The sequence below is a fragment of the Tursiops truncatus genome, chromosome 14, assembly GCF_011762595.2.
Source record: "Tursiops truncatus isolate mTurTru1 chromosome 14, mTurTru1.mat.Y, whole genome shotgun sequence".
In the NCBI taxonomy this organism is placed as follows: domain Eukaryota; kingdom Metazoa; phylum Chordata; class Mammalia; order Artiodactyla; family Delphinidae; genus Tursiops; species Tursiops truncatus.
The window spans coordinates 75,776,292-75,788,470 of record NC_047047.1 but is presented as its reverse complement, the minus strand read 5'-3'; the positions used below and the strand labels follow the sequence as shown (position 1 = coordinate 75,788,470).

General features: G+C 39.7%; 1 protein-coding gene across 6 annotated transcripts in view; it reads right to left on the bottom strand.

Moving 5' to 3' along the window:
• SMC6 (structural maintenance of chromosomes 6) overlaps window positions 1-12,179 on the bottom strand; it is an 80,343-nt gene that overhangs the window by 58,206 nt on the left and 9,958 nt on the right. For all 6 annotated transcript variants that reach the window (XR_012325805.1, XR_012325806.1, XR_002177926.3 and 3 more), the window contains exons 3-6: window positions 10,254-10,371; window positions 8,122-8,227; window positions 2,739-2,875; window positions 2,029-2,090 (exon numbers count right to left, since the gene is read on the bottom strand). Coding sequence is in view for 3 of the 6 variants with exons in the window: in XM_019943249.3 (XP_019798808.1) it covers window positions 2,029-2,090; window positions 2,739-2,875; window positions 8,122-8,227; window positions 10,254-10,371 (423 nt within the window). In the remaining 3 variants the exon portion in view is untranslated. The remainder of the gene's footprint in view (window positions 1-2,028; window positions 2,091-2,738; window positions 2,876-8,121; window positions 8,228-10,253; window positions 10,372-12,179) is intronic.

Sequence of the window (12,179 nt, the reverse complement as noted above, 5' to 3'; positions counted from 1 at the left end):
TGCACTAGCTTTAATGACAGACATTTTATCACCAGCTGTGGATTAACAGCTTCACCAAAGTTCATATTCTTTTTTCTACAGCCTCTGAAATGGGGCTCCTCGTTTCTATACTACTCCAGAGATTATTTAAAAATCTGGCATCTTTACCCATCAAGACCCTGGAGTAAGCAAAAGGCAAGCACACACAAGTAAACTTCAGAGAAAAAGTAAGAAGAGGCACAGGGGACAAATATAATCAGGTACTTAAAGACATTAAACACTCTCCTTCCTCCTGGTAATTCTAGGCCAGCACTGTCCAATGGAAATGTAATGCAAACCACACATATAATTAAGTTTTCTAGTAGCTACATTAAAAAGATAGAAAGAGACAGGTGAAATTAATTTTAGTATTATATTTTTAATCTAATATATCTAAAATATTATCACTTTAACATGTAATTAGTATGAAAACTGAGTTACTCCTTTGCATTAAGTCTTCAACCTCCAGTGTGCACTTCATACTAGAGCACACCTCCATCTGGACTACCCACATTCTGAGGGCTCAATACCCATCATACGTGGTTAGTGGTTACTCAGTAAGTGTAGCTCTAGACCTTTCATATTTTGATCAATGAACTTGAACCTTTAGTTAACTGAATTGTACAAGAAGAGGACTAATGGAGTTATGATAACAATCTTCAAATATTTCAAAAGAAAAGAAACATATTTTATATTCCCCAAGGAAGTGGGAGCTTAGAGAAACTGACTTTATTCAACTTTTCCCATTAACAACAACTTTCTAATAAACACAGCCACCTACAGACGGAATCAGCAGCCTCAGGCAGATGTCATTTCCCCACTACTACCCACTCAAGTACCCGCTGAAGGAACATCTGGTGGAGACTGCGTACAGGGTAAGCATGCAGTGTGATACTACACTGGATGCCCTTCGAGACTTTCCCAACACCTGTGAATCCATACACTGTAACTTTTGGTTTTCCTGATTTTGCTTAACAAATTGACCTGTGTTCTAGTCTCAAATTTATTTGCTGTATCTGCTTTTCTCCAGATTTTACTAATTATTTTTCTGAACCTGTGCTGCCCAGCATGCAAGCTACTAGCCACATGCAGCATTTGACACTTACGTAAAATACAATAAAACATTTGATTTCTCAGTCACACATTTCAGGTGCTCAAGTGGCTAGTGGCCACCCCATTGGACACCATAATACAGAATATTTGTACCATTACAGAAAGTTTTTCTGGACAACCTGTTCTAAACCAAACTGGGAAAGAGACCCATAATCATAATTATTCTTTTTCCTTGGTGACTACTCTTGGTGTTCTTAATCCTGGAATAAGGCAGGGTGATACAATGGGTAGAGCATTAGAATGGAACAGGGATGTCTGGATCCCAAGGCAGGCTCAACCAGTACCCACACCTAGACAACTGTAAGTGCAAGTTTACTTTTGCTGGCTCCCAGTTTCTCACCTACAAAATAAAGGGTCCAGATTAGATGACCTCCAAAGACAACTCCAGTGCTAATGTTATAGGACTATATGAGCCCCATTTCCAATTATTCAGTCAAAGTATCTTAGCAGAATGGAATCAAGTCTTGTCTCCTATAGGTATGATGAAATAACTCCAAAATACATAAAGAAATGCTTTCTTTATATGGCTAGAATAAACTTCCTTTCTACAAAAATTTAGCAACTGAGTTTAGGAAACTATGATGCTATTCTGACTTGGACAGCAGAAAGCAAAGAAACTTTCTAACATAAATTTGATTAACATAACTTTTGGCACATACTAGTATAGACAAGATATTCTTGTGTGTTCTGTCAAATTAAAGATGTCATATTATATATTGAAAGTTCCTGTTGAATTAGGAAGCCTTAAGGAACTTCACTAACCATAGTTAAATATATTTGTCCTGTGGTCAATTTACTTATATGAGGCCATTTAAATTCTTTCCACACCACAAATGAAACCGCATAAAAAAGTAACCAGTTGTATTTATTAATCTGAAACACAAATTTAGCAATTACCTGTATGTTAAAATGATCAAGAATTCCAATCAGTTCTTCTTTCCTAGTGGAAACCAAGGCGCCTAGTTATGAGAAACACAAAATGACCAGACTGTTTCTAGGGCAATAATACGTTTTTAAAAATGAGCAATTATTTATAAACATAAATGTTAACTAGTTTTCCTGATGTCAGCAAGAAAGGTACCACTGCACATACACACATCTGAATGAACTGGGGTGACACACTTGTTATGACACAAGTACGCAGGAGGCAGAAGCACACAAATGCAGTGGCAGGTACTTCTCTTCTTCCTATAGCTAAACATTTCCTTTTCCTTCTCATCTGTCTCTTTAGTAACTCTCCACACCCACCTCCTCTTCCGTTATGCCTTTTTCTACTTTTGGCTAACTTTCTCCTTCCACATGTGACAGAAACTATGGGGGTGAAAAGAAGTCTACAAGTGAGATCAAAATGACTTATCACAGCCTGCTTCAAACAGACCCAAATTCTGCTAATCATGCTTTTGCTGCAGAATGCCCTGTGGTAAAACAACTATGTACGGATATACACGTGTGTGTACACATACATGCAACCAACCAGTCCTCTTGCAAGAAAGCAGTTTCAAGAGATGAGACGTGTCCTCTTAATGACACCAGCACAATCACTTAACTCTTTTTAACTGGATGTTTACTAATACTTTATATGAAATAAAGAGAAATTCATAGCAAACCTGTTTCACTTTTCAGTTTGTAAGATCGACTTCCATCCATGCTGATGTGCTGTTGCACAATTATAGAGTGACCGTACACATTGGCTCTATAGGCATCATCCCCTCTGTTCCTTAATGTTATTGAGATATCTGCTGAGCTAAAGCAATAAGGTTAAGCTAAGTCACATGAAGGTACAGGGCAATTATAACACTAGGTTACCATAATTTTAAAAACCTCCAAGAAATCTGGCTAATTCATTTGAAAAGCAGCTTTATACCAGCAGTTGATGGCTGACAGGCTACTACAGAATAATGTTAAAGATACCAAGGAGCAAAGTTGAGAAGAAGAGAAACTTTATAAAAAATAATTGACTATTTTATCCATAACAGAAATACATTTGCACAAAATCCATTTAAGTTTTGGTTGTTTCACATCATGTGGATAAGTTACACATTTTCCCAACCGCTATGTATAATCAATATTACACTGCCTGACTATGCTAAATTATATAATAAAGCATCATCCTGACAGCAGGCCTCTAAGAAAGATGCAGTAAGAATTAAAGTGAAGTTATATATTTTCTAAGAAAATCAGAATCAAGGGAAACAACTTGAATTCTTCTATTACTTGGCAATAAAAAAAAATGCTTAAGTATTTGATATCAAGAGATGTAAACTAAATCTCAAAGCTTCTTAAAAGTTTTATTGGTATTACAAAATAAAGATTTTTAAAGTTTTAAAGACGTCTGAAGCATTTACAGCCATGTATATTTTAACATATTATGAGGGGGGAAGAATTCATCTTTATTTTTCTACTTTAACTTCTGTTCAAATAAGACTTTGTAGAAAAATTTTTTAAAAATTAATGAAGGGCATTAATAAATACATACTTATAATTTCCTTAAACATAAAAGCAGATAATACTTCCTCTGGTTAATATAAATATCTGCCAAAAATGCTAAAGTCCTTTAATGCAAAATTGCTTTAATTGGTAATTAAATGATATATTTAACAGAATAAACTTGTTTTCATCAATTTGGAGTAATCATACCACCGAATTGTTCCTATTTGCAGGAAATGTAGGTAAAAATACTCAAGATGAATTTCACTGTAAACTTACACTTGGTAGACACCCTGAAGCGTGCTCAGCTCTTGCGCCCCCGTACTTCTGTGCAAGTGCCCTCATAGAAAGATGGCTTAGCAGCCGTTATCAGCCCCCATCCCTCCCTCCACAGATTGGGCTAAATATAGAAAGTGAACGCTAACTGCGCCACATTCCCTTCTTTAAAAATTCAAATTAAGAAAAACTAGTAAAATCCAAGTAAGGTCTGTACTTTAGTGAATAATATTGTACCGGTGTTAACCGCGTAGCTCTGATAAAAGTGCCTCAGTTGTTTAAGATGTCAACATTCAGGGAAACTGGGTAAAGGCTGTAAGGAAACTGTACTATCTTTGCGATACTTATGTAAATCTAAAATTATTTCAAAACCACAAGTTTTTAAAACAAACTCGAATCAAGACACATCAAGTGGAAAGGTGGTGATTCCTTGGAGATACAAAGTTCTGAGGCCTCTGGGACTAGAGAAACCAATTTGGGGCATTATATTCTGATGAACAAGTATAAAGCCTGCAGAGATGACAGAGAGAAGCAGAAACACAGAGCAGATAAGCTCTTGGGAAACCACCTGGACAGACTGGCAGAGACACATAATCACAGATACTGGCTGTGAATCAGAGACACAGAGAACTCGAGAGTACTTCCTTCCATGCGCAGCCCCACACACCAAGACAGTAAGACATAAACGCCTGCCCACGAAGACACAGAGCACCAAAGACCTGAAGAATAAGAAAGAGCACACACGCTCCAGAGGCAGTGAGAGGGAAACACATTCACACACCTGCATGCCTGTCACGGGAGAGGGAGGGAGGAGGGCACAGCACAGAAGTGCAGCCACTGAGGAGCGGCAGGGAGGTGGTGCTGCAGCAGAGCCCCGGCTAAGGAAGGAAGGGAGACAGAGGCCTGGAGACAAAGACACAAAGAAAGCCAGAGACACAGAAAAGAAAGACCTAGAGACCGAAGATCTTTGGTTCTGAGTCTCTCAGTTCTGGTCACTCATGAGATCCAATTACACTGCCTCACTGAAGTTTCCAAGATATATATATATCCCTGCATCTTTATGATAAATCTCCTCTTCTAAAGCTACCCTGAATGGTTTGCGGGGGTGGGGGGGTGTTTTTAAACAGAAATACCTAATTAAGACAGACATGCTCCTGAAAAGTTGTAATCAATGAGATTTTTGAAAGCTTTCTGGGTTGATTCTAATGAACAGCCAAGGTTGAAAACTATTAACTAAAGTATATGATAGGGGAAGGGCAGCTGGCCTACAACGTGGAGCAAACAATATTTATTGCACTAACTAGTATGATTACCTAGTATTAAATGAATGCACCTCATGAAAACATTTTAAAATGAAAGTGACATCTCCCTTGATTAGCAAACATCTACTTTGTTATTTCCTTCCCAGCCACTCCTTGCATTTGGAAGCTATCTCTAGTATTGTGAGAGCTTTGGAGGCACTGGTATCCTACTGTCATATGAATCTAGTAAATATAAGAAAGGCAAGTTATTCAAAACAATTAAAGCTTACGAAAAAAACCCTCCCAACAGCTGCTCAAAAAACCTGTACAAGGAGACAGGGCTAACTGAGCTGAGACTAACTGCTGTCTCCCCACCTACTAATGTGACTGCTGCTGAATTGGGGTCAACAGCCATAGAGCCCAGTGTCTGTAAATAAAGAGACCCTTTAGCGAGAAGAGAGACTGTCACCGAGAGTTCCTGCAGAACGACCACACACACAAGAGGCGCCACCGTAAGGGTGTGGCTTCTTTCTTAGCTCCGGGAGAACCTATCTGCACAGAGATGACTGGTAGCATCAGGCACTGATGGGCACGAGGAACAAGGAACAGGGAAAAAGTCATGTACAAATAGGAGGCATCTGTTCCTTCTCTGCGTGGCCAGCTCATCTGCAGTAAGTTCTGTAACCTTGACTAATAAGTCAGGAACGTACAGCAGGAGCTTTTGTCCCCCCATAACCCACTCCCAGTGCCACAGCTGATGTCAGAAACAGGCCTGCGGCAAAGAGCCCAGTGCCGCCACGATAGGATTAGGAAGGCCGAGGAGGGAACGGTAAATGAACCTGTTGAAGAACCTGAACAGCTAGGGGTCTGAGACATTGGTCACTGGAGAATTCCATCACTGTCCCTGTACCACTCATTGCAAAGCCTCAGTGGATGATCAGAGGCTGGAGCGCCAAGTAAAGAGCCTCCAGGCACAGTCGTCTGGTTTCTCCTAACCATATTGGCAAGCGTCTCTAATGGAGGAGTTGAAACCCTCTACAAAGGTAGCCCGGAGCCCAGGCGTCACAGATGGAGAGTGTAATGTTTCAGATGTGCGGGAGGGACAGAGTCCTGAGGACCACCTCAAACCTCTGCCAGACGGAAAGACGTTCCTCAGGAAGAACGGGAGAGCCTCATAGATTTTAGATGCAGAATAGAAGCGAAAAGCTCGATGAGCTGATTCTGTAAAAAAGTGATGACAGAATCAGAGACTATAAAAGAAGAGAAATTTTACAGATACCAAATGTTTTAAATGAGGAAGGGGAGGACAAGAGGAATAGTAATGGGTTTGGAAAAGCTCATTTTAGCTATTTTTTTAGACAAGGTCAGTAAAAAGGAGGCTGAGCTCAGGTTAAAGCTTTTAACTGTTATTAACTCTGTTTAAAATATTTTAATGTTCCTATCTACAGGCAGCTGTGTCCTTCAAAGTTGGTGATTTGTGTAAGCTAGCCTTTATTTTTCTTTCTTTTTTTAATGGTATTCCAAGGACACATCTCAGAAAGAAGTTTCTGCTTTCATCCAGCTACTTCCCATATGGAAAAAACATTTAAAATCTTTAATTGAGACATAAAACCCTTAATGGTGCAGAAAAAAAAAATTTCTTCCTGAGGCTTCTATTTGAAAGATCAATGTGTTATCTAGCTAGGCAGACTAGGTAACTATTTGGACAACTAAGAAATGTAGAGTTCAGTATAATGAACTGAAGCAGAGTTGAGACCAGTGCCTTAAAAGTGTTAAAATAGCTAATTTTTGACTTCAGCCATAATTTTGTTTGGAGACTGTGGAAGAGAAGACCTTGCTGGACTGGCGCCCAAGTAAGATAAGGAGAGACAGAAAATAAGCTGGAGAATTGTTACTAAACGGTTCTTTTTCAAGGCCATACAGCACAGAAAATGATTTTTTCTGTATCTTTTCTTCCCTCCTCCTGAGTCAACTTGGAACGCTGGCTTAGGGTTAAGATTCCCAAGGTTTCTGAGAGATACATAAAAAACCTGCAATCCTGACTCACATCCCGTCCGCGTTCTATTTTTTAGAAATAAAATGGAAAATGGGGGAAGTTAAGTGGATACAACACTGAGCAGGAGGAAAGTCTGTTACATGAAGGAAAAAAAAAAAAAAGGTATCACTGTTAATTATCAAAGTTCCAGAAGTTCTGGGCAGTGGGCGTGTGAAAGAGGAATGAATGGGCAGCGGGAGCGGCCTGACTCTGGGAGCTGGTATGACGGAGCCTGGGACGTGCAGTTGTTAGGAGACACGAGGATCCCTCAGAGGTTTCTGAGGCAGAATTAAAAAGAACAAGGAGATCAGCCTGAAGAGAGTTTCCTAATGGGCAAAAGGTCACGAGTCTATGATGATGCAAACTGAGCAATTAATATATAGTTACGTGATGGCAAACTATAACAGAAAGAAATACAAATGTAAAGCCACTGAGGGTTGCCATATGACCATTCACCAAGGGTCAAGATGGACCCCAAAGAGACTCGAGACTGTGGTCCTCAAGTCAAGCTCACTGGTGAACCCCCTAAGCAAAGGATATAAAGAGACAGATGGAATACTTTTTTGAAATTCTTAGAGCTGGAGGCAGCAATTCTGTTTAGGGACACCTTGGCTGGTCACTAACTCTGCCTTAGCCCACATCATAGCGACGTGGACTTGCTGAAGCTGGGTTTGGGTCAAGAGCCAGCAAAGTCCAATATTTATAAATATTCCTGTAAACAGAAGTATGCAGATTTATCACTGCTCGTTTTTCCAGAAAGGTAACAGAAATGAGTGTCAGTGGGCAGGCACATGGCACTAACTGACACAAGCATTCTGTCGGGAGAGGTGAACAGGCAACAGTGGGCGATGCTGGCAACAGGGGGCAAGAGAAAGGAATGAAAAGATATGATATCGGTGCTTCAGTTCCGGGAAGCCAATTCATTTCCTACCATGTCTACTGAATTGGGATTCTAAAGAAGCTGCTTCTTATTAGAGAACTGAAAAACACACATAGAAAACAAACACTTACTTCTGTCCGTCTTTCACAAAACCTTTCAAAGAAGATCCTCGGTTAGTAGCAACTGCTTTTCCACCAAGACCAACTATAAGAGCTGTGAGTACTGCACTCTTCCCACCTAAAGAAACAGGTGTTGAAGAAATCACATTCATTAGAGGGAGAAAAGAGAAGTCTGACTCCTACAATTTGATGTAAAAAAATTTCTGAAATAAAGCATTATACTTCAATTATAATTTTCTTCCAGTGCCAAAAACAAACAAAAAGTTGTACATATCATGAAATATTTAGTTGTTGCTATTAGAAAAAAATCAGTACATTTCAGGAATCAAATCTTTGCCACTAATAAGGCAATGGAAAAAATGGTTGATACCTTTCCAACCTAAAACTCTCATTGTGTCATCTTGGCCCATCAGCCTATTAAATGAATTTATCTTTCTAATTACCCATATACATTTAACTCATCTAATTTTTCTTACATCCTAATTTAATTAAAATTTACTTTTTCCATAAATTCTCAGAAGCCAGAAACTATTTTTAACCTTGAATGCAAGCTCCAGAGGGACAGGACTGTTGTTTTTATTCATTTGCTTTATCTCCAATATTAGCCCATAATAGGCACTCACATATTTACTGAATGAATGAGCTTAAATATGAAAAAATTATCAGTCATATAGACAATGTTTTTACATAATATTTTGACAATTATTATTCCTAATTTGAATATTACTCACTTGCTAGCTCTTTGAAGAGTATACTTCTTTTTACCCTAACAGACATAAAATATCACAAGCTAAAATTCCAAAATCTTTAACAATCATGGTAACCATTTTCTCAACTCCACAATCAACCAAATTAATCAACTCTTATCAGCTCATCATCTTCCACAATATACTCCAAATCAACCAAAGTACACACTGGTTAGCCCAATTCAGTTCCTGGAATGCCTTTCAAGTCCCTATCCTACCTCTCTCCTTTTTCTTCATTTCCAAATTCACTGCCTCCACCACTTGCGAAGTTATATTAATAACTTCGCTGTTTCAGGAGTGAAGATCTAACCGCAGAACCAACCCACCAGTCTGCCTTTACTTCTTGTCCTGTTTGACCTCCCTGTAGCTCTGGTTCCTTTGTCTATCCCCTCCTTCTGAAAATACTTTCCTCTTGACCGAATAGAGTAGGGAAAACAAAGAACAACAACTAAACAGACTGTGCAGCTACCTGTACTAGTTTCATGTTCTAGCACGGCCACCAGCTGTGGACCCTGGCAAGCTCCTCTCCCTCTGTACTGGCTCAGTCAAGCAGCCAACACCTCACATCTGGCGGGGGTCCACTACAAAAGCTACCTAACTGGTCTAACTCCTATGTCTTCCCCCTTCTAATCTACTCTCTACAATGTGGCCAGTTTGTTTCACAAATCTTCACCGTGTCACCTCTATACTCTAAAACTTTAACTGCTTCCCCACTGACTTGTGAACGAAATCCCCAAATATTTATCATGGCAGTCAATATCCTCAACATTACCTACAACTGATTCTCCAGTGTATGCTTCTGCCCCTCCCTACCATGTATGATATGATAAAACCCTATGAGGTTGTTCACCTCTCTCCATATACATCTGCTTCTACCCCTCCCAACCTTTGGTGATGAGCAATCTTTGCCTGGAACATCTCAGCTTCTTCTTCCCCAATAAGATCTAAAGAATTTTTCATTTTTATTCAAGTACCACCACAAATACCACCTCTTCTTAAAGCTTTCATTGGCCACAACCGTAAGAATTAGTTTCTTTCAAGTTTGGATTCCCAAGGCACTTTATTCACGCTCTTACAACATTTAATAGATATAAGACACAGGCCTGCCTCAGTTGCAATGAGGATAGCTTGCCTACTGTTCTGTGGTATGAATTCCAAGGTACATAGATTCAGAAGAATAAGCAGGAAATGTTTATCCCTGTTGCATAATGAGCCTAAAGTTAACTCATTTCTTAAAGTGCAGACTGGCAGGCAATACTGAAAAAGTTCATGACCACAAATCAGAGGTCTACACCTTAGATTTATCAGCGCTAGTAGTCACCTATTTTAAAAAGTTAGTGCATTCTGATCTCAAGGTACTGTTCAAAGTCAAATAAGAAGGAGGGCAAAAGCACTTACTTCCATTATTGCCAACAACAAAGTTGACATTAGAACCAAATTTAAAGGGTCCAAGCATCGAATGACACATGAAGTTTCTGAGCTGAATACTCTCAATGATTCCAACTTCTGCTGCTGTCTATTAATTAAAAAAACGAGAGAAAACAATCGAATTCACTCACTACAATCAACCAATCATTTGCTAGAAGAGAAAGATTAGCAGTGCTACCAATGAAAAATGTTAGAGAAAGTATAGTGGTTATTTTTTTGCGGTATGCGGGCCTCTCACTGTTGTGGCCTCTCCCATTGCAGAGCACAGGCTCTGGACGTGCAGGCTCAGCGGCCATGGCTCAGGGGCCCAGCCGCTCCACGGCATGTGGGATCTTCCCGGACTGGGGCACGAACCCGTGTCCCCTGCAACGGCAGGCAGACTCTCAACCACTACGCCACCAGGGAAGGCCAGAAAGTATAATTTTAAATGTTAACTTTAGTCAATGAGTAAATGCTATTAAATGGAGACCTTATATGATTAACCACTCATTCTAAAGTCCTTATAGGATCTAATAAGTGTATCAAGGTTTCTTAATACGGACAATACCAACATTTGAGTCAGATCATTTTTGTTGGAGAGAGGCTGTCTTGTGCATTGTGAGATGTTGAACAGCATCCCTAGCTGCTACCCACCAGATGCCAGTAGCACTCTCCCCCCACCCTAGTTGTGACAACCAAAAATATATTCAGACACTGCTAAATGTCCCCCACTGAGGGGAGGATATGTAATTATAATTCTCATATTGTGAATATATGTCATAATTAAATTAGAGAAGGTTTATCAATGTTTCAAGCAAAAGTTCGGCACAGAGTGGTCAGACTTCGTAGTTAAAAATACGAAAATAAATCAAACATATTTTACCAAACCTTCCAAACGTTTTTAAAGAACACTTAACGTCTCCAGCCTTTTTAGTCATTTATTTTAAAAATCCCTGGCTCTCTTCTACTAGACACCAGCTTATTAAAAAGCAGAAAACATTTACATCCTTGTATGAGTAGAATACTGAAAATCGTGGTTGAAGACTTTTTAAAAATACGTTTTATTTTGATCTAACTGAAGACTCAGATGCAGTTGTAAGAAATAATACAGAGAGATCCTGTGAATCCTTTACCCAGTTCCTGCCCAAGGTGACACCTCGAAAACTACAGTACAATACCACAACTAGCATATTCGTATTGATACAGTGACGATACAGAAGATTTCCATCACAAGTATCCTTCACGTTGTCCTTTTAGAGCCCCATCCACATCCCACCCAATCCACCCCCTCCTTAACACCTGGCCCAATTATCTGTTCTCCATTTCTGAAACACTGCCATTTCAAGATGTTATATTAGTGGGATCACACAGAATGTAAGCTTTTGAGATTGGCTTTTTTTTTTTGCTCAGCATAACTATCCATTTTTGCCTGTATCAGTACTTCACTGCTTTCTTTTGCTAAGTAGTATCTCAGGGTACAGATGTACCTCAGCACGCCTAACTACTCACTCACTGTGTGACATCTGGATTGTCAGTTTTGGACTATTACGAATAAAGCTGCTATGGACATTCATGTATAGATTTTTGTGTGAAGATAAATCTTCTTTTCTCTGTGACAGATGCTGGCTTATATGATATAGTTGCATGTGAAATTTCTTAGAGAAACTGCCAAACTATTTCCCAGAGTGACTGTATCATTTTACATTCCCACCACTGAACGATCCAGTGTCTCTGCATCCTCACCAGCATATGGTGTTGTCACTTTTCTTTTTTTTTTTTTTTTTTTTTTGCAGTATGCGGGCCTCTCACTGTTGTGGCCTCTCCCGTTGCGGAGCACAGGCTCCGGACGCGCAGGCTCAGCGGCCATGGCTCACGGGCCCAGCCGCTCTGTGGCATGTGGGATCTTCCCGGACCGGG